We start from the raw sequence: 21,919 nt of genomic DNA on the forward strand, positions 1-21,919 counted from the left end.
CTGGCTTTATTTACAGCATTAAAACCAAACTGATGTGAATACCCAAGCACAGTGACAAACATGGTTATCAAATCGTGTATTAAAAATTTAATTTTTTATATTATATATTATAATATATCTTTTAAAAATAAAATAATAAAAAAATTTAATTAATACATCACTATTTTAAAAAATATTATAAACACTTTTAAAAGTTTTAAATTTTTTATATACATATTTATTATATCATCATTTTATTAAAAAAATATATCGATCTATATTAATAATATATATCATATTATATTAAATTGATACACGTTATAATGCATATTATTTTATATCTATATCATAACATATAATATTGATAACAATGATGACAAATAAAATTTATACTACATATACAAATAAATTATACAAATTAAGGTAGTAGAATTGCTTAGATGATTATGAGATAAAAAGAAAAATTAATCAATCACGTCATCCAATCACCAATTGTCATCTTAGTTTGTCAACATAAATTTGTATAATTTGCTTGTACAAGTAAGTTTATTCTAATTTGAATCTATACATCAAACTTAACTACAGCGTACAAGGCAACTTGAAATTCCTTCTATTCAGGTTTGGACAAAATTTATTTATATAAATGGGGCTTCAGGTAAGAAAGAAATATATCAAAACTGCGGTAGGAGGACAATTTAATAAGATACCAGCATCAAATAATCCAATTGAATCAATGAGACCGGTGAAAAACATTAACATTACAAAAGCTCCTTCAGGTACAAGACTCTTATCTAATCCTCTTATTTATGTGCAACACTGTCACCAAGCATACGCTGTATACTGATGTTTATTTGGCTGCTCATACAGCCAATGAGAATCCATGCTTGTATTGTTCTCTCTAAATAAATGGAAGTTAAAGAAAAATAACTTCTGCCAGCCTCTAAACAAAGATTTACTAACATAAATGTGCAGAACTACCTTGCATGTGCCACAACAGGACCAATATTCCGGCAATATCAGCATGTAGTTTCAGCCTGAAGTTTTTCTTGAACTGCTTTATAGCACTGGAGACTGCAGAGGGGAAGCTTTGATTTCGAATCCCGATATTTGTATGGGTTAGTGCAAGATGGACCCGCACAATTCTCACGTGGAGGAGGATAACTGCATATCCACACCAGAATAGAAAAATAGACATCACATACAGAAAATTAATCTCACATGTAATGGTATTTCACATAGCCGACAAATTTGTTTGGTAGAGGAAATAACTTCAATTTCCAACAGATAATACCTGCAAGGTTTTGATTCAAAAATGCTAGGGAGGCCCATATCTTTGGGAAATGTCACAACGGTTCCGGCAGGACCCATAACCCATCTGATAGTACTGGATGCACGCATCAGCGCACTTGCAGCCTTCTCCTGTAAAGATTGACCCAAGTTAAAATAAATGATTGGCTTAAAAGTTAAGATTTTAAGACAAATTTATCTAAAAAATTTTACCACCTGTGCCAAAGCTTCCTGGCGCTTTTTCTTTTGTGCTTTCCGCTTCTCCCTGCCAGAATCTTGACCAAGAATTTTTTTAATAGCCTCAGCCTATTATGAACAAGCAAAACATGCGTGTTATAGCATCTTCAGATCTCAAAACACCAATGAAAAGAAAAAAAACTGCCTTACACAATAAATTAAACTGACCTCATTTTCCCTATTAGCCTTCTCAACTTGCATTCTTCGTCTCTGAGCAGCTTCCGCTTTCTTTAGTTGCTGCTCCACTTCTGTAAGTTTCTCCTTTTGCTCTGTAATAAAAGTAAAAAAGAAATCACCACATTATGGAGTAATAAAACTAATAATCCAATTATATAACCTATATGACATAGCAGAAGCTTACTCCTTGGTGGGGCAGGTGGTAAACCATTTGGGAACTCAATTAAACTTGAACCTGGAGCAGAAGACGTATCTTTGCTAGACTGAAGTGCCCTTTGACGTGTTGTCAGTGCTATTTCCCTCTTATCATTCATCAATGTGTCAACAGATTCTTTCTTCTGTTTTTTGTCCTTTCTATCACATGCCTCGCCATCAGACAATGGCTCCTCTTCTTCTTCCTCATAATTAGTGTCCCCAGAAACTCTATCAGACCTGGAATTTTTTTTCCCATCCTTGCCTGACCTTGAAGTGCCAATATTTTCCAAATTTGAAACTCTAGAAAGTTTTAGATGTTTTTTTCCTAATTCTTCATCATCCTTATAACCTGGAGTAACCTTTGAAGTTTTAAGTTTCTCCAGGTATCGAATCTCATCATCCTCATCATCTTCAAATTCTCCATCCAGCACACGCCTCTTAGATACCCGCTTGCTCTTACGAGCAGCACCAGAGTGATCTTGTTTTCCGGAGGAATTTTTTCCAAATCTCTTCCCCATCAATGGATCCTCCTTCCCAAAAGTAAAACCACCTTGTGAGAAATCCTTCCAAGGGATCCCTTGAAGGCCAGACCTCTTATCTTGAGGAGAAAGGCTGTCCTCAGAAATTGCCTGTGAAAGAAACATTAAAATGAGAAGATTGCACAGGATTCCAAACATAATTCAATAATAAGATTATGTTATTAAGTTATAACAACCCCCCATTAACACTGAATATATCCTTCCAAAAAATTAAGATTTTATTCTCTATCCAACTATATAAGGCTGGAAATGCTTTAAAAAAAAAATTATTTCACATTTGGATGCTAAGTATTTAGACACATTTAAGCCATAGTTGTTAAAGGTGAAAAATGCCTAAAAGCAATGCAAAAGCGTTGCTTTTGGATCGAAAGCGATAAAAAATAATAATAATAAAGACTAATTACTTAAATACCAAAACATAATATCATAGATGAAGTCTTAAAAGCATAAATAAATGCTTATAATAAATCATGAAAAAATATTAAAACTCTTCAATCTACACAAACGTTTATCAAACGTGTGTTTTAATCGAAATCTAAGTATTCATCTTCATCGTCGAAGGTCACATCTTCTTCCTCATCATCAAATTTTTCATCTCCGATTTCATCCATTTCTTTATCAAAACATTCTTCTTCATCAAAGGACTTGTATTCTAAGATTTTTTTATCTTTAGATATTGACTTAGGGTTAGACTAAAAAAAAAAAAAAAAGAGACAAGATATTTATATTATGGAAACCTGCAGAAATCTTGTTGAGTTGTTGGTGATCCCACCGGAGAATAGAGAAAAAAGGAAAAATTGAGCCGTCACAGTGAGTGTGAATAAGAGAGTTATAAAACTCAGCTGTCATAGTGAGTATAATATTTATATTATTAGGTCTGGTTAGAAAACGCGCTTTTCTGACGCTTTTTTTTTTTGTTTAGTTTTTATGACGCTTTTTACTTCTTCTAAAGCACAATAAAAGTGCGCTTCTCGCCTTGCAAGTCTAAAGGCAATGGACTTATTGCCTTGAGGAGCTTCTCGCCTAAACACGCTTTTAACAATTATGATATGAGCAAAGTTAAGGCAAGTGATACTCACATAAGTAAAAAGGACAAATATTTAAGTGAGCGACAAAACAATGCAGCCTAATACCAAATAACTTCTTAATAAGAGAATGAGGCTACTAAACTTCACAGAATTGAGGTGACAAGAAGCAACAGTATACCTGAAGATTGTGCCTCTGCCTTGGTCTGGAGTCATCTGAGGACTGGGAATTCTTAGAAGACCCACCCCCTGCCACACCATTGGCTGTGGAGTTTGCCTGTATAGTGCGTGTAACACCACCAACCTTCAGCTTGACTTTTTTCACCTTACTCTCATTTCCTAAATGTTCACAATTCACTCCCAACTGCCCTGGACTCTGGCTCTCACCATTCCTTCTCCAGTTTGCAGGGGCAAGGACACCTTCACTAGCACGTTTATTGTTATGGCCACTTCGCCCTCGTTCATTATTGTAGAAATTGTTAAATCCTCCATTCGCCCTCTTACCTCTTTTTTGGGGTTTCTCACCTTCAATTCCACTACCAGGATATAACCCAGAAACAGATTGATTGAGATTGAACTCTTTCCGCTTAGATTTGTTATCATAACCGACATTCTCATCACTAGAGATCTTGCTCACATCTTCTGAAGGTGGTGTTGAGTCATGACATTCAACAACAGACTGCGAATCAGGTCGTGGTCGGCGAGAAGTTTGACTTCTTTTCTTCTTTGCAGCATTATTAATACCATTAAAACAATGGCCCCCAAACTCTTCCATGAACCAAAAATTGCCGTATCCCAGATACTATACTTTGCTGCCACTACTTCTCAGATCATGTAACCTACAGCAAAAAGTATGCAATGTAGAACGCTTGAAAATGCTACACCAAAAATAAAATGAGAACCCGTGAGTTCTTGTATCGGACAAATACTAACAGATAACCAGAGGCAAAGAAATAAATAATAATAAAATGCAACTCAACAAACCAATTGCCAGAGCCACGATTTAATCAGTAATATAAAGTCGGGAATTGCATATGGCCGGAAAACATAAAAACACAGGACCATACCTCGTTACATAATAGAGGGATCCAAAATTCCAGAAAATGAAGAAAATCAAATGCAATAGAATGCGAATTACACGATTACATAGGTAGAATGAAGAAGCATTATGTAATCAAGAACCTCACATCATTCAATCAAATAAATTGACAATTCTTAGCAAACATACAAATCTAAGCCCACCAATCTCGTGGCTATTAACCGAAGAACAAAATCAAGAAACCTAACATATCACGCACTGTCGCCAAACACAAAATCAAGAGAGCCAACGACGAAAAGAAACAATACCAAAACAAAAAACTCAAGAGAAAGACAGATTCTTTACCTTCTCCGTTGGGCAAGAAAGAAGAAAAACTTGAGAACGAGACGAAAACTCGGGGTGGATACGGAAAAAAAGTGACAAAGAAGAAAAGTAGAGAGAAAGAGAGAAGAATTGAGTTGTAAAGGTTTGGTTGATATATGAGTTATTGTTAATGTGAGAAGAGCGGAGTTGTAGATAAGAGTTAGGGTTAGAGAAGAATAGGTAATAACAATGATGGGCATGAGAGAGGTAAAGGAAAGATCACTAATTATCTTCTCGTTCTCCATTTTTTTCTAGTGCCACGCCCACACCCAAACCCACACCACACACCACACTCCGCTGTGTTTTATTTTTTGTTTTTGTTAAGGTGTGATTTTAAGATTTTGTTGATTCGGTCACTTTAACTCAGGGACCCAACTCGCTCGGCTCGAGTCGACTCAGTTCAATCTCTTTCTGACTTTCTCACTACGAGAGAATTGTCTTGTCTCTCTTTCTCTTACTCTTGCATAGCGTTGTTTCCCTTTTATTTCCCTCTTCTTCACACGGTTATGCTGCAAGTGTGTGCGCATGTTTAGACCGTACGCACTAGTGTGTTCACGTTAGTGAGCTCCTCTCTTATTCCTTACACGTGTGGCGGGTCACGTGTCCCGCTGCCCTTACGGCTGTAGTAAATTATTTTGACAAATATACTTAAAAGATAAAACTAAACAAATATACTAATTAACTTGTGCATCAGAAATTAACCAACCGAAGGTGATAATTATTAAATTTTGATTTTTAAAAAACTTAAAAAATAAATAAGAAATTATTCATATCTGATGAAATTTATAAATATATATTAATAAGATTTTTTTTCTTGTTCCTAACTAATATACAAAATTTAAAATTTTACGTAAAATAAATAACAACGGAGATAATAAGTATCAATTAATAATGATGATTTTGGATAAGAGTTCTAATTAGAGTTATTGGGTTTTTATGAGAATTCTCATCTAACTTAGGTTGATATTTTTCAAATCATGAGTATTAGATATTTGATTTTTATATCCTTTTGTCTTTCTCTTTTTTAAAGTTCGAGTTTTAAATATCAAATTTTAATTATAACTTTATAATATGCTACATTATGAAGGTAAAGTATAAAGTTATTGTTTTCTACAATTGGCATACAATAAAACAAGAATATCAACTAATCGATTATATTTTTTATGTGATAAATGTCAATCTATCAGTTGAGATACAAGTTAATGTTTTTGTAATTCATCGCTTCTCAAAAAGAGATATGCAAATTGGAAATCTTATAATAAGGATTTTTTTGCTCACATAATTAGTGTTTTTTATATTTTGCGTTGTGCACTAATCATGTTGTTTCACCTCATTATAAAAGTTGATTAAATATATATATGTTTGTATCGCAAGACGACAAACATGTGTTTTAAGAGTGATTTGAACAATCATAATCAATTTTCGCACAACCTTGATTTAATTACAAAAGAAGAATAACTCGTTTCAATTTTTAACATTTGGAGTATTTTCAAGTCAAACTAGAAGAAAACACTAATTTCTAATAATACTTTAAGAATTTAGCTTTTAATTATGTTTTATTCTTTTTTTGCTTTTAGCTTTTACAAACACGTGGTACAACTTTTACAATACAATAAGATAAAAACTCTGTAAAAGAAACAAAAGACAAAATAATTAATTATATAATAAATTATATGCACAAATAATGACATGTCATTATGTGATTAGGTGTTATTTTATTACTAGTTTAAAACTACCCAATCATATTGTGACATATCATTGTTTGTGCATAAAATGTTACTCTTGATTATGACCTTGAAAAGGCAATCCATTGAAACAAGCTACAACAAGAGATGTACATATATTTACAAGATTCCATCCCCCAGGCAGAGAACCGCCGTCTATGGGAAAACCGAACGGTGAACTGTAGTTCTCCTATAAGTAAAACAAAAGGGCACCCATGTCCCCTCAGCCATCACAATTGCAAAACCCATGACACTTCCTAAAAGATCCTACAACTTCCTTTTATTTGGGAATTACCTCAGTGTTGCCTTGATCATATCAAAAGATTTAAGGTTTCTGGTTAACTTAATTTCAGGCGTCTATCTGCCTTCATGAAGATCTTCAGAGAAAACTGCTGTCCGAGAGAGGTTGTCATTATCAAATGCACTTAGACCAGAGTAAGGACCAGAAGAGAACATTGAAGATGTCCCATCAGAGTCAAAAGTAGTTGATGACGGTCTCAGGTTGGCCCGATTATTGGACGAGGTTAATGCTGGATCCGGATGTTCAGTGACACGCTGTACCATTTTTAGTGACTGTACCACTTCGCCCATTGTGGGCCTTTGACTTGCTTCAGAAGCAACACAAGCAGCTGCAATGGTGCAAACCCGTAAAAAATCTTCCTTCGGGTACTTTCCTCCAAGTCTTGGATCAGCAAGCTCTTCCAGCCGATCCTTGTCTCTAAGAATTGGCCTGGCCTGAAATTTATAAAACATTCATTTTACCTTATGTTCAAACCATTAATTTATATAAAAACATACAACCTAATTACAGATGCCAAATACTGAATCCTAATATAATGACAGCAAGGACACACTGAAATGAGAGACTGAAAATAGATCTGGTTCTACTAACCCAAGTGACTAAGTTCTCTTGTCCAGAGGGTTGCGACATATCCACAGGCTTCTTTCCAGTTAGCAATTCGAGGAGGACAACCCCATAGCTGTAAACATCACTTTTTACCAGTAGGTGTCCAGTCATTGCATACTCAGGGGCAACATACCTGTCAAGCAATTACATTAGATCTTTAATGCGCAGAGTATGTAACAAAATAACGAGATCAGGAAGACAATAAAAAGAAACCAACCCAAAGGTGCCCATAACACGAGTAGATAGGTAATTTGTCCTGCCTTCAGGTGCCTGTTTGGCAAGACCAAAATCAGCAACTTTGGCATGGAAGTTGTTCTCAAGCAATATATTGGATGCCTTGAAATCTCTGTGAATAACACATGGTTGTGAGTCCTCATGCAGGTATGCAAGACCTCTTGCAGCATCAAGGGCAATCTTCATTCTAGTGTCCCAATCCAGAGGACAATTTACTCCCAAAGAACCTGAGGTAAATCAGGATTAGAGTAATATAGTGCGTCAACCATCAAAGTATCCAAAAAGCAATAATGTCTTCTGCTCTAACAAATGCTCAATCTTCACAGAAGACAAAATAACACTATCAAACTCTAAACTAGCAAGTTTTTTATGCAAGAAATGTATTTACCATGGAGCCAAGCTTCTAAACTTCCATTAGGAACAAGCTCATAGCAAAGCAAGTGTTGCATAGAGTCACGGCTGCTATAGTAACCCACAAGTTTCACAAGATTACGGTGATGCAACCTGCTAAGCATCTCAACTTCCACCAAAAACTCTTCATTACCTTGTTGCCCTCCACTAGTAAGCCTTTTGATTGCTACAGCAGTACCATCACTTAAAACACCCTTGAAAACTCTCCCAAACCCACCCTCTCCTAGTATGCTTGCAGGTTCAAAGTTGTTTGTTGCTTCTTTAAGCTCCTCGTATGATAGAAACTGCGTACTAGTAGGGTGAGGAAGAGATCCTGCTCCAGGAACAGCATCCACAGTCCTTGGCTTTGCTGGAAAAAAGATGAAATGAAAAATGACTAAATTCTTTTTCTTCTTTAAATTTTGCAGGGATGTAATCAAATACTAGTATGTTATGTCATTAAGTCTGTACGGTGTTTAAAAAGTTGAACTGTGGTGTTGGCATTTCCTGGTTCCAACTCCACGTGCACCAAGCTTAAAACCAGGCTTTACTGTTAGATCCTAGAACCTTTACCAATATAAAAACTAGTAGGATATAGTAATTACTAATTTTAAATGAGATTATAAGGATTATTCTCTTTTTAATTCACAAATTGTCTTGTTACATGGATAATTTATAAAACTATGAACATATAAAACCAGAGAGAAAGCACAAATAGGACTGAACTCTATTTAAGATACATACCAGTTTCTTTAGGAGAGGCTTTTTTCTTTCCTTCACGTAATGCACATGAACAGAAAATAAGCACAGATATAATAGCAATGATCAGTAGGCCAGCACCAATACCAAATATGAGGATCAAATTTGAATGTTTCCCTTTGTTTAAGGCACCAAATGATGAAGATATTGAGGTTTGATATGCTGGTGCATTCAAAGGAGATGATCCAATCATAGAAGCTGTATACCAGATGGAAAGTTTACACATATATACAACAAGAGTGACATCAATAAATATAAATACTTGCAGGAAATTGAAGAGCATATCCAATAAAAGAGAATGATGCAAAAATATGTTTTATTAGAAGCCACTGTCAACATATTTGGAAGGTCTTACAGACACACTCATGCAGACATGCATAGACACACGTAAACACTAGTCTCATTATATTTAACTTATCATTCCCTCTTATTTATTCTTTTCATAAAAGTACCACTGAATTCCAAAATCAAATGTTTAAATCCACAATTGCCACCTTTTGTTGGGTTAAATCTGCGATGCAATAGAAGCTTATTCAGTTACACTTTTGGGATCCAATATTTGCACGCTAGGACTCAAAATTGTTCATTTTTCTTATGTACTTTTTATTAGAAAATTCATTCATTTACGTCCACAGTCATAATTTCAATTCTTCAATAAGTGAAGTTCCTTAAAGGCACATGTAGCAGTATACTTGTTGGCCATATAAAATATCTGACTCTGCAACCCAGTCTTTGCACATGGATGTACACTTAGATGAACGTTGCATTATATTAAGAATTATAACACTGCAGAAGTGATATATAACTTCCATATGAGATACAATTAAACAAAAGCAATACTTATTTAGAAACCATAAGAATGCAAAGCAGAATGTAACTAAGAAAAGCATAGCATAGAAAACATAAATGACTGCAGCAGAAGCTTACCTTCAGAAGCTGCTGGAGGCTTGTACCAGGTAAGATTAAGCAGTTTGTAATCACCCACTAATCCAGAGTCAAAGTGAACCTTATGTGTGGCAAGTGAAGAATTTATTGCAGCGGCATCACTAGCAGAAAAACTGAATCCTGTCTGTGGAGTAATATCCATTGAGATGTTTAATTTTGATAAGCTGAGAACATAGAAGTTAATCAGCTGAATTTGAGAAACTTGCAAACCAAGCTGGGATGCTAATTCTTCAAGGAATAGATTCCAATTCGGATTTTGTGACACATTTAAGAGAAGAAGGTCAAGCTTTACAGGATACACACAGTGGCAACCATGACCTCCTCGTTTCAACACAGTGTCAGGTTTGCAACAACCTGGCAGTATAAAAAATAAAAACCAACGTGAACAACTAAGGTCCCAGCACAAATACAGATTTTGTTGGTATATATAATTTTAATTTCACTGGGAGACTCAGCGGGTTACACGCATTTGATTAATAGTTTAGACTGAAGAAAATACATCAAACTCTGATTCAAATTCTCATTTGACAGAAGAGATGCAACATAATCCATAGAAATGCAAAAGGAGGAAGTAAACAATTATTCGAAACACATCTTACCAGAGGAGCCAGGAGATAAAGGTGGCTGAGCTAAACTGGGAGGAACTGCACCAGTACTGAACTGTCCAGGGGCAATATTTGCCAAGCCAGCACTGGGTAGCACTAATGCGCTCCTCTTCATTGATGGTGTTGACACACTTAAACTTGTAGGGGGGTTGCCAGATGTTACTAAGGGGCCATAGAAAGGAGAATAGGCTGATGCACCAGCAACAGGTTGGTGCACCATGTACCGAATAATGTTTATGGAGTGGTCTATGAATCTGTAGCACGTTGGCTGGCAGGGGCAGATCAGGAATAGCTGGTGCAGGCAAAGATGCTTGAGTTGGAGATACTGGTGGTACTTTGAGTAGTTTGTCAGCAAAAGTGGCATCAGTGATGAAAATCACACTACACAAAGTAACCAAAAGTTTTGACAAGAAATATCGAACCTGTTTCAGTATTCCTGCAATGCATAGGAAAAATATTGATTCCACCAGGACCAAGAAGATATAGCAGTAATTATGCAACAGAAATATAATTTACAGATTACAGTAAAATCTAATAATCAGATTTCAGAAGCAATGTAACTGCAATGTAGAATGGCTTCTAATTCAGTTTCCCCCAAACAATAAAAAATACATAAGAGCATCCTATGTGCATAAATTCAAGTCCATCCACGAGTGTGCAGTTTAGCAAGTGTCTGAGCAAAATATATGTTACAACAAACAACTATCAGATACAGTCAATTTCAATTAAACATATAAACAATAAGATCCATTTTTGGCTACTAATCATGGTAAAAGAAAGGAAAAGAAGAACTCCCATCTTCAATTAAATACACACCACCATTAAAATAAAGTTGTTTAACTCGTTAAGAATAAACTTTTACTAAGAGGATAACAAGATTGAAACCTTATATCCAAATTTAATTTTTTTTTTTAAATTTTTGGTAAGTAAATAATTAAATTAACAAAACTACGAGCGGGGAACAACCTAAATTCATCTTTACAAACGAAAGGTAGCTAGAGAAGCTGCAAAAGGACCAAGTTTGAAGAGACTAACCTCCTAATATTCTACTCTTGAAAGCCTATCACCGTACCAACGGTGATAGAATTCAAGAGAGGATCATATTTTTTTTCTCGTCATGTTATTGAATCATTAAAAAAACAATAAGCAAAGACTATAGCCAAAAAATTAAGGCTACGAACTCAAGCAACTCAAATTTCTGCATCAAGCATGATACCGACAGAACCCTATTTGATATTAAATCAGAGTTAAAATATATAAATTAGATTACTAAGCCAATCTTCACAGATTAAAACTCGAAATATTATTCTCCAATATAGCCTAGCATAATTATTTAGATTAGCTGGTATAACTTTCCACTTTTCACATAATCTATTAGGTAGACAACTACCTAACTTGTTTCTTTTCCCACATTTTATCAGCTACAAAACCGGCATGAAATGACAAAACAAATGAAAATTAAAATTACCGTCGTTATTAGAAGCTGCGAGCACCGACATCACCGACGCCGTTAACTAAAACAAACGATTCAGATCTGCGAGATTTCCAATAAATCAACGGCGATATCAGATCACGCTATCAATGCACATAAGACCCGAACACGAAAGGAACACTACAAGAACAGCATATTTGCTATAGCCACTGAAGGAGGATCCAAGGGTGGATATATCGTCGCTAAAGTCAAAACTCGGAAAAAACAACTCGGAGTCAAAACTTCCATTATTGTGTCCAGTCCGAGAGGTTGAACTTTGTACAAGTCGAACTTGGACAGAGAAATAATTAGAGAAGAGACATCTCTGACTGTAGGTGACTTGGTTGAGATATCGTTGCTTTTACTATCAGTGCTGGAAAAGCTTCCGGTGTAGTCCCAGTCGTTCACTTGCCTTTCAAAAAATTATTTTTTTTTAACTTTATGGTTTTGCTTAATTTTCATAAGAAAAAAAAAAAAACAACAATCATTTAATTATGGCAAAAGTGTGCTCTTAACGGAAAAGAATAAATTAACTGTAAAATAGCCATCCGTTTGATTACCAACTTAATAAATGTTATTTTTTAGGAAATATCGCTTAATAAACAATAAAGCTGCGGTTATTTAGTATAATTATTTTTTTTATTGCTTATATAATAGTACATCAGAAAAATATTCTTGTTTACCAAAAATACGAACAAATTTAGTTAATACTAAATTGTGCATGAAATCCACGTGGCACGAGGGAGGCACAACCATGAGTCTTGACGGTGCGTTAGAGCCAAATTGCCACGCAGCAAGACTTTTAATCCATTGACAACGACATGTCCAAATTATGAAAAGTTTGGTAATTGGACGACAGATGTTGGCAAAATATGGGAATAAAGTTGTACGTAAATTACATAAAATGCGATGGCGTGTACTAGTATTAAAACATTATTTAGCTAGCTAGGCCATGGATGACAATGCTAACTGCCTGACTTTGGATTGGATACGATACTGATAATATATAATATCTGTTGGGTCCCATGCTTTTTTTTTTTAAATTTGTACCTATTTTGGAATTTTATTTATTTATATATTTTTTTTAATGGACGAAAGTTCTTTTATCCCGAAAGACAGGTATATTTGGATCTTGACAAAAGACATTTTCCGCCATTTTGTCAATTAAGTTAGTTTTAACTGATTAAAATATGTTTTAAGGTGAAACTCTTCTTTGATTGAACAGGTGAAATGATAATTGAATAAGGGGAAAAGAAGTAATTTTCACCTAAATTTTAGGTTTTTTTCAAACCTATACCCACAAAAGATAAAAAACCTTTATTCTCATTTATAAACAAATTTTTATTAATTTTTTCTGTTAAAGGGAAGTATAAAATAATTATTTTACTGTTTATATTATAAAGTTTATTATTTTTCACCCCCTTAGATTTTAGAAACTAATATTTCATCTTTACCTAAAGTTTTTAAACTTTAAAAAGTAACATTTTCATCCCCAAACCTAGGGTTTTCATATTTTTCAAAACGCAACAGTCATTCATAACTTTTAAAAATAGCAGTTTCACCTCTATTCTTCAACTTCGTCTTTCGATGTCATCTCCGACCTCCTCCTTTTCTTGGTGCGACGACGGTGGTGCGATGAAGAGATGGAGATCTCTTCGTCGCACAATGCGACAAAGATCTCTTCGTCGCTCCATCCAGACGACGAAGCATCATCTTTTGTCTATTCATCCAGATCTGAACGACAAAGGATTGTTCTTTATAGTTGGAGATGAGAGATCGGTAGAATGCAATAGCCGTCAGTAGTGGTCAGAGAAGGAAGCAAACCATAGGGGTGAAATCTAAACTTTTTAAACTCAGAGGGTGGGTTGATGTATTAATTTTTAAAACCTGGAGGGGAAAAATGGTGAAATTTTAAAGTTTTAAGGTTTATAATTAAAAAATAATTTTACTCTTATCCTTAACTAAAAAATTGAATAACAGTTTGGTCATGGATGAGAATATAAGTTTTTCATCTCCTATAGATGTAGATTTAAAAATGACTTAAAATTTAAGTGAAAAATAGTCATTTTTCCTTGAATAAGTGATTAATTATAAAAATAACTATTATTGACTTTGAGAGGTAGGTAAATATTATTCTTATAATTTTAAATACTTAATTAATTATTTAAATTATATATTATTATATGATTATAACTTATTCTCAAATAAAGATTGTTGACATTGTCCTCATCATCAAAGTTGTAAGTTCCCCTTTTCGCTCACTTGTTTGACTTTTTAGCCTTGTCATTGTTGTTTGAGAACTCAGTTTTTGTTTTTTTTCCTTTTAAAATCTTAGTTTTTCCTTTGAAAAAAGATATATAATAATTTTCCGTACCTCATTTCTTTACTGTTCTACGGCTTCTTTAAATGTTGATACATGATTAATAAAAAAATAAATAAATGTAAATAGTACCATAGTTCATGCTTGATTAAAGATGCAAGTAAGTAACATATTATAAAATAATTTCGTAGCTTATGTAAATCGTAAGAGGGTAACAATCAATCATCATCATTACGATCATCAATTGACAGCAAAACCAGAATGTAGAAAAAGCCAAAAAATAAATTATAAAATGTCTGTACTGTTATCGCGTGTTTTGCTTATTGATTGCAAATGTCATGATTTTGGTGGTCCGCTTACTGACCTTGTGATGAGTAACTGTCGCACGTGGTTTTATGATGGTTTGGTCCCACCGCCTTCACTCACATTCACAAATGAATGGCCCCAAGCAAAGATAAAACACACTTGATTTCCGTAACATTAATTCAACATTTGTAATCAAGTAAAAAGTGAATTTTACCACTACACGAAAGCTTTTTATGGACTGTTGGTAACGGAAGGTTGTCATCAGAAAAACAATTTATATTGACTATTTCAATTTTGTTTATGACATCTGGGCTTACGGTCACAAGTTGAATTTTTTCGTGTCTAAGTGCTCTGTCCTTACAACCCAGAAAACGGTGGGATACATCATCTCGTAACACAAAATAAATTTCTGATGGAGCCCGGCCCAAATGTGCCTTCGGATCTATGTTGGGTCAGCCTTATGTTTTCATTTGGATATTGTTTTTAAGATGTATTTGGCTTTGCGGGTAAAGTATCAACCAACCGGCTCAATTGCCCCACTTGTTTGGTCGGTGAACAAAATAGTTATAGAATTACAGTGAACTCAAATCACCTTCGAGCTGCAGCTCAGCTAATATTCATCTCTCAAGTCAACACTTTAGTTTTTGCCCTCTCATCAAACCCCAAAAAAGCAAAAGCAAAGGGAAAAACGAAATCCTGATATTTGAATCGCAAGGTAAGATATTAATATTTCGATTTATATAAACCCTAGCATTACCAGAAAGAACCGCTTTCTCAAGGTGCAACTAGGGTTTACAGCAATTAATTTTTTTTTTCTTAATTTAAAAGGACGGAGCATGTCGAAGAGGAAGTTCGGATTCGAAGGATTCAACATTAACCGCCAAACAACATATAGCTTCGAGCAGTCTCAAGCTCCGCAACGTCTCTACGTCCCGCCTTCATCTCGCCACAGCCACGATAATTATGAAGATACGGACCTTGACAATATCGATTACGACGATAATGATGCTGTCAAGGACACCAACGACAACGGTAATGGTTCTGGAAATGACGAAGTTGATCCTCTGGATGCCTTCATGGAGGGTATACACGAAGAGATGAAAGCCGCGCCACCCCCCAAGCCCAAGGAGAAATTAGAGAGATATAAAGATGATGATGATGAGGATGATCCGATGGAGAGCTTTTTGAGAGCGAAGAAAGACGTGGGGCTCACATTGGCTGCCGATGCGTTGCGTGCAGGGTACGATTCAGATGAGGAGGTTTATGCGGCAGCCAAAGCCGTGGATGCTGGGATGTTGGAGTACGATTCAGATGATAACCCGATAGTGGTTGAGAAGAAAAGAATCGAGCCGATTCCGGCGCTGGATCATAGTTCCATCGATTATGAGCCGTTTAGTAAGGATTTTTATGAGGAAAGTGCATCTATTTCAGGTAATTTTTTTTATCACACGTCGGTCTGTTACTTTATAAGTCTGGGTATATATCACGTTATGCTGCAGTGCTTATTTTCATTTATGATGGTGATTTGCATTTTTTGTGTTGTGTTTATTTGAGGCTGAATGGCTGTGACTCTGTTATCTGTCCTGAGTTTTAGATTAGGAACTAACCGTAGATGAAAATGCTGGCATCAGCTTTTCTTTTTCCCCTAAAAAAAAACATCTGAATTGCATTCACTCAAACATAACCAAACACAGGGAAGAAATATTTTTGATATATAAAATTGTTTAGGCACAGATTTTCTGAATTGGAACTCTGGCTACATAAGTTAACTTATCATAATTATGAATCTTTATAACTTTATAGAATAAAATTATATGTTTATTAAATTATAGAATTCTTAATATAATACTTGGACATTTGACCTCTGAGCCATGTTGGAGTTGTTGCATTTCTAATGGTCATATATTTTCTCTTTTTAAACTCCTTTTGGGAGTTCATTCTGCATCTAATATTTTTTTACTCCTCTATAGAGATGACTGAGCATGAGGCAGTAGAGTACAGAAAGAGTCTAGCTATTCGGGTTTCGGGTTTTGATGTTCCAAGGCCTATTAAGACATTTAATGACTGTGGTTTTTCAACTCAACTAATGCATGCTATATCAAAGCAAGGGTATGAAAGGCCCACATCAATACAGTGCCAAGCTTTACCAATTGTACTTTCTGGAAGTGATATCATTGGCATAGCTAAAACTGGTTCTGGTAAAACTGCTTCATTTGTCCTTCCCATGATTGTTCATATTATGGATCAGCCTGAACTTCAGAAGGAGGAGGGTCCAATTGGGGTGATATGTGCTCCTACAAGGGAATTAGCACATCAAATTTATCTTGAGACTAAGAAATTTGCAAAATCACATGGGCTTCGTGTCTCTGCAGTTTATGGTGGAATGTCCAAACTTGATCAGTTCAAAGAACTGAAGGCAGGATGTGAGATTGTTATTGCTACCCCTGGGAGACTAATAGATATGCTAAAGATGAAGGCACTTACAATGTTGAGAGCAACTTACCTGGTGATTGATGAGGCTGATCGGATGTTTGACCTTGGATTTGAGCCACAAATAAGGTCTATAGTTGGTCAGATCAGGCCAGACCGACAGACACTACTTTTCTCAGCTACAATGCCTCGTAAAGTTGAAAAGTTAGCTCGGGAAATTCTCACGGATCCTGTTAGAGTTACTGTTGGGGAGGTAGGAATGGCAAATGAGGATATCACTCAGGTGGTTCATGTAATTCCTTCTGATGCTGAAAAGTTGCCTTGGCTTCTTGAGAAGCTACCTGGAATGATTGATGATGGTGATGTCCTAGTATTTGCTTCTAAAAAGGCAAGTGTGGATGAAATTGAAACTCAGTTGGTTCAAACAGGATTTAAAGTTGCAGCTCTTCATGGTGATAAAGACCAGGCATCTAGAATGGAGATATTGCAAAAATTCAAATCTGGGATCTACCATGTTCTTGTTGCAACTGATGTTGCCGCCCGTGGTCTTGATATTAAGTCAATTAAGTCAGTGGTGAACTTTGATATTGCAAGGGACATGGACATGCATGTTCATCGTATTGGTAGAACAGGCCGTGCTGGTGACAAAGATGGGACTGCTTACACTCTCATAACTCAGAAGGAGGCACGTTTTGCTGGTGAATTGGTTAATAGCTTGATTGCTGCTGGACAGAATGTCTCAGTGGAACTGATGGATCTTGCTATGAAGGTAATTTTTATTGATAGAAGCTGTTTTATGTATGCAACTCTTCTTAATGAAAGTTGTACATGTGACTGTTTTGCTTTAATTTTATTCCCATCCAATCCTCAGCTTGCTCTGGTGGATATACAGTGGTCACAGGATGATGTTAAAGTTACTTTGATGAATTAAATTTCAAATTGAGTGCACATTAGGTTTAATAAAGCTATCACGACCTTGGTTGCACAGATACACACACACACGCACACACATAATATCTGCATTTTTATTTCTCTCTCTCCACTTCTCTTGGAAATGATGGGAGGCCAAAATTGTGCTTTCTAGGGCCCCTTTTGCTTGGTGTAAATATGAAAGACACTTTTCTAAAAGTTTTGTGCTTTCTTACACTGCTGTCTGAACTGTTGTTTCTTGATGTGGTTTACGTGTCCTATGGTATAAAGTTCTAATCAACAGTATTTATTTTGGTGGCACCATGTCATGCTAGAAACATTAACTCTTCTTGTATTGAATTTATTTTTGACATTTTGCTCTTAAAATCATTAGGATGGGAGGTTCAGGTCCAAGCGAGATGCAAGAAAAGGAGGTATGGTTAAAATTGCTATTTCTGTTAGGCTCTTTGTGTACTTGAGAATTGGCAACACTTTAAATTTCTGCTCAAAATTCTTACTAAGGGAGCCAACCAAAAAAATTAACACCAAAATTTTTGTTTAAGCTCTTGTCATGAAATAGAGATGTAAAATATACCACAAGTTATATCAGTCAAATTGTCAATGCCTTAAAACTTCTGGCTAGAGGAGGTGTTTTGATTTATTTACATGTTGGGTAATTTCTTTTGCAGGTGGGAAAAAGGGTAAAGGTAAGGGTGGTGCTGGTCGAGGTGTGCGTGGAGTTGATTTTGGTCTGGGTATAGGATATAATCCTGAATCCACTAATACTTCACATCAGAATGTTCCAAGTCGATCTGCTGCCGTTAATTCTCTGAGGACTGGAGTGATGGCACAATTCAAGAGTAGCTTTGTTGCTGCCTCATCAAACCCACAAGTTCAGGGTGTGAATAACAATTCTAGTGCATATGCCAACAAAAGACCAGCATTACCTGGATTTGTGTCTGGTGGTTCAATTGGTGGAGATATTAATAGAGCTCAAGTGCCCAGTTCATTTAGTACTACTCCTGTGTCAGGAGTAAACACCTCTGGTCAGAATTCTAGAGAAAATGGCAATCAGAACTCAGAGAGGTTATTATTCTGTCTGAACTTTTGTTATTGAGTAAGAAGTGCCTGATTTGTCCTAAAATTAGCTTTTTGATGCTCTAATTAAATAAACTTGTTAATTTGTTTCTGCAGTTCCAGAGATAGACCTAGAGAACGGCGGAGGCCCTCTGGTTGGGACTGTTAATTTATACTGCAACTAGAAACGCTGTTACATGGACAAGAACTATATCGTTTTGGTCAAATCTTGAATGATCTTGTCTGTATAAATTTCATGCTCTGTAAGTTTCTTCTCTTCTTTTTGGTTGATTTAATGTTTCTCTGTTTAATTTGTAGAATTTAGTGTTGTTGCACACAGTCTGATGTCTTTTTCTTTTTAATTTCTATTTTGTCCATGTTTGGTTCTAGTATAATTGGTACTGTGGAATGATTCTGAAGATGAACAACTGTATAGATAGTCTGTGGGAAAGAATTTTTATATCAGTTAAGTCAGGGATTAGCTAGATCTTTCTGGCTGCCACTTTTGATGGCTTAGATTCACTGATGTTATCAATCTTTAATTTCAATTGTACTGTATTGTATTGCATGATACAGGTTCATATGTCAACATATGCCTTTGATATGATGACATTTTTTGTTGAATTAATCTGTTTGCTAAAGAGCTGGTTGTTTCCCTTATCTTACTTGAGTGGATAGCTCTTGAAGAGTGAAATGTTTTGACCCTCTCAGGATTCCAATTATACTGCTGGATATAACCATACACTGTTCAATCTTTTCCTTTAGATCACACATCTTCTAATTGTTTGTTTTCCTTTCATCAGCAGGGCACAGAGGGCTTTTGTATTTAATGTTGTTCTGCTGAAATACAACCCAAAAATTATTGTCTTAAATTTCCTTGCAGAAATGCTGCAGTGAATTTATCTAGAGCAAGAATTTCCGGCTGCAATCTTTCAAGTATCCTTGTCTCTAGCTGGGTAACATGTGGATTTTTTTAGATTTCCAAAGAGCAGTATGGAACTGCCTTCCATCTCATTGGGATAGAATATTTAGGGGAAAGTTCATCTTTTATTTCTGCTTTCACAAGTCGGATCATTTTAGAGCATATCATGTGGGTTGTTTTTGGGGCCTTATCCGCTTAACCCAGTTATAGGATGGAGGTAACTCTGGGTGGATAGCTGGAAAAGAGTGTTCTTTTCTCTTTTTGAGATGATTTTCCATAGGGGTTTATTCTTGAGATGATAATTCAAAGTTCATGTTGTATCATTCCATAGGCTAGAAACATCCCAATTTTTCTGTGGCTATGATGTATCATTTGTTTCATGCTGTGGCATCTGGCTAATTTTTATTATCTTAAATTTTTATAAAAATCTTATAATCGTAGTTTTATCTCCAATTCGGACTGTCAAATTCATTTAAACTAACCACATTGAAGCAGACCACTGGGTGATATAAATATAGATGTTAGCAACCTCTCTGGATTCTGGAAATGCAAAGAGCAAAGAGACGCAAATTAAGTTTCCTTTTGTGTAAACGGAAGTCATGCAACAAATGTTGAGAGATTCATACAACAGTTATTTATCTGATTTAAAACAGTCCGGAAGCTTTATGCCTTTGGACATTCCTCGATATTAAGGTTGTGGCTTACTTGCGTCAACTTGAAGTTGGGCATATTTCTAAGCGAGGCTCCTTGAGGGCAGCATCATGTCGGGGCAGCGGAGGAAGAATCCCAAATTAGAACTGCCATGATATTTATAATTGATGGTTAATTTCCGCTGTTCGTCTTTGACATTAAGAGCTGAACAAACATGGAAAAAAAAAATGTTACCATCTAAATACCTGACAGCTATAGTCATTGAAGTTTGGTTCCACCCATAGAGGAACTGCCATATATTCCTTGAACAAGGTCTAGAAAAACCACGATTGACTCCATGTCATGTTTAAGAGACAAGGATAATATAAAAAAAAATTCCCATAAGTTTAGATGAGGATCACTAACCTGCGTGGGAAGTTTACAGGTGTCAATAAATACTTGCATTTTTCCAACTAGAACCTACCAAGAACAACCACAATGATCACCATTTGACTCCTTAATGGAGATGATATGAAACGGCAAGTGCATACAAATACAGCGTTCAGATAATTACCCTACTTTGGCATGTGGATGTGGTTCCATCATGAAGATAAACAGAATTCCCAACGCATGGACCCATGAGCCATTGACAAGTGAGTGCAGTTACCCTTGCTTCAGGTAAAAAATAAGTTTTCCCTCGTACTTTCATTAAACAGGTAACTCACCATTCATCGTGGCAGCTATTTTCCCTCCCGCTACAGGCGAAATAAGAATTTTATAAATCTGCAACACAAACGGAGGAGACAATGACGCTAAAATCCAAATCTGCCCTAAGCTATACAACAGTGTCAGTGTCAATAAGGCAATTTTAAATTGAAAGCCAAAGATAAGGCAAAAAGTAACCCAATCCAAGTACCGCGGTGTCGCTAGTATCAGAATTGGTTTTGCCTTTATTCATGAGTCTATTAAGTAATTCAATCAATTCATCGTATCCAGGCTTCTCTGAATCCCCCCCAATCCCCTGTTATATTCCCTTCAATAATATAGCAGAAATTTTGAACTGTGCACTTCGATGAAGAAGGACCTACAGACATTTCTTATTGCTCATCTCCACAGAAGTGATATAACAGGATTTTTTCATTGGACAGTGGGGCTACATGGACTCAGGAAAAATATGATCTAATATGGAAGAAGGGCTAGACTGATAGAAGATCTAAAGAAGACAGGATTGGCACTTGACCTAAGAAGCATTGGGACTCTTTATAGAAGTTCGATAAGAGTTACTAACTTACTCCGCTCACTCAATCTATAACCAACGGAACCTCTCTCATTCAACGACTTCTATATGTGATGGAATAATTGAAGAAAGATTCGCAATGACTATTTCTTTGACTGAACAGACTCTCGTTCTAAGGATGCCCAGGTTGAATGAATTGATTCCGATCTTTT

At 35.7% G+C, this 21,919-nt stretch overlaps 3 protein-coding genes and 1 pseudogene across 11 annotated transcripts; 1 reads left to right on the forward strand and 3 right to left on the reverse strand.

Annotated features, from left to right (window-relative positions):
- Positions 1-648: 648 nt before the first annotated feature.
- On the reverse strand, positions 649-5,297 carry LOC123217388. Of its 2 annotated transcripts, none has more exons than XM_044638397.1 (7): positions 4,824-5,297; positions 3,621-4,278; positions 1,865-2,504; positions 1,672-1,772; positions 1,483-1,572; positions 1,271-1,398; positions 649-1,140 (listed from the first exon to the last, which is right to left on the reverse strand). In XM_044638397.1, exons 2-7 carry the CDS (start codon positions 4,212-4,214, stop codon positions 996-998), a joined length of 1,698 nt encoding a protein of 565 aa, XP_044494332.1. In that variant the 5' UTR covers positions 4,215-4,278; positions 4,824-5,297; the 3' UTR covers positions 649-995. The 2 variants fall into 2 exon arrangements, with proteins under 2 accessions (XP_044494332.1, XP_044494331.1); XM_044638396.1 differs by having other exon boundaries at positions 3,621-4,317.
- A 1,333-nt stretch (positions 5,298-6,630) lies between these two features.
- Positions 6,631-11,904, reverse strand: LOC123216413 (annotated as a pseudogene).
- Positions 11,905-15,001: 3,097 nt separating this feature from the next.
- On the forward strand, positions 15,002-20,293 carry LOC123216572 (DEAD-box ATP-dependent RNA helicase 24). 5 transcript variants are annotated; one of them, XR_006502236.1, is made up of 7 exons: positions 15,002-15,217; positions 15,331-15,933; positions 16,473-17,701; positions 18,236-18,275; positions 18,531-18,927; positions 19,036-19,181; positions 19,802-20,293. XR_006502236.1 is itself a non-coding variant. In XM_044637027.1 (6 exons), exons 2-6 carry the CDS (start codon positions 15,339-15,341, stop codon positions 19,085-19,087), a joined length of 2,313 nt encoding a protein of 770 aa, XP_044492962.1. In that variant the 5' UTR covers positions 15,002-15,217; positions 15,331-15,338; the 3' UTR covers positions 19,088-20,293. The 5 variants fall into 5 exon arrangements, 1 of the variants encoding a protein (XP_044492962.1); XR_006502233.1 differs by having other exon boundaries at positions 15,003-15,217; positions 19,722-20,293; XR_006502234.1 differs by having other exon boundaries at positions 15,003-15,217; positions 19,725-20,293.
- A 108-nt stretch (positions 20,294-20,401) lies between these two features.
- LOC123216577 lies at positions 20,402-21,505 on the reverse strand. Of its 4 annotated transcripts, XR_006502238.1 has the most exons (5): positions 21,387-21,505; positions 21,045-21,253; positions 20,897-20,950; positions 20,737-20,805; positions 20,402-20,637 (listed from the first exon to the last, which is right to left on the reverse strand). XR_006502238.1 is itself a non-coding variant. In XM_044637033.1 (4 exons), the coding sequence occupies exons 1-4, from the start codon at positions 21,177-21,179 to the stop codon at positions 20,632-20,634; spliced, it is 264 nt and encodes an 87-aa protein (XP_044492968.1). In that variant the 3' UTR covers positions 20,402-20,631. The 4 variants fall into 4 exon arrangements, 2 of the variants coding, with proteins under 2 accessions (XP_044492968.1, XP_044492967.1); XM_044637033.1 differs by lacking the exon at positions 21,387-21,505 and having other exon boundaries at positions 21,045-21,179; XM_044637032.1 differs by lacking the exon at positions 21,387-21,505 and having other exon boundaries at positions 20,726-20,805; positions 21,045-21,179.
- Between the last annotated feature and the right edge of the window lie 414 nt (positions 21,506-21,919).

Source organism: Mangifera indica, chromosome 5, assembly GCF_011075055.1.
Source record: "Mangifera indica cultivar Alphonso chromosome 5, CATAS_Mindica_2.1, whole genome shotgun sequence".
In the NCBI taxonomy this organism is placed as follows: domain Eukaryota; kingdom Viridiplantae; phylum Streptophyta; class Magnoliopsida; order Sapindales; family Anacardiaceae; genus Mangifera; species Mangifera indica.

Bases quoted from the DNA above. Each gene is read 5' to 3' on its own strand.
- LOC123217388 (XM_044638397.1), bottom strand. From the start codon at position 4,214: ATGGAAGAGTTTGGGGGCCATTGTTTTAATGGTATTAATAATGCTGCA. The intron at 2,505-3,620 runs GTATACTGTTGC...TTTCTTTCACAG, and splicing joins GGCAGAGGCACAATCTTCAG to GCAATTTCTGAGGACAGCCT. The intron at 1,573-1,671 runs GTCAGTTTAATT...TGTTCATAATAG, and splicing joins AGGCTAATAGGGAAAATGAG to GCTGAGGCTATTAAAAAAAT.
- LOC123216572 (XM_044637027.1), top strand. From the start codon at position 15,339: ATGTCGAAGAGGAAGTTCGGATTCGAAGGATTCAACATTAACCGCCAA. The intron at 15,934-16,472 runs GTAATTTTTTTT...ACTCCTCTATAG, and splicing joins GGAAAGTGCATCTATTTCAG to AGATGACTGAGCATGAGGCA. The intron at 18,928-19,035 runs GTTATTATTCTG...TTGTTTCTGCAG, and splicing joins GGCAATCAGAACTCAGAGAG to TTCCAGAGATAGACCTAGAG.
- LOC123216577 (XM_044637032.1), bottom strand. From the start codon at position 21,179: ATGAAAGTACGAGGGAAAACTTATTTTTTACCTGAAGCAAGGGTAACT. The intron at 20,806-20,896 runs GTTAGTGATCCT...TGGTTTTTCTAG, and splicing joins CCTGTAAACTTCCCACGCAG to ACCTTGTTCAAGGAATATAT. The intron at 20,638-20,725 runs GTAACATTTTTT...ATATCATGGCAG, and splicing joins AGCTGTCAGGTATTTAGATG to TTCTAATTTGGGATTCTTCC.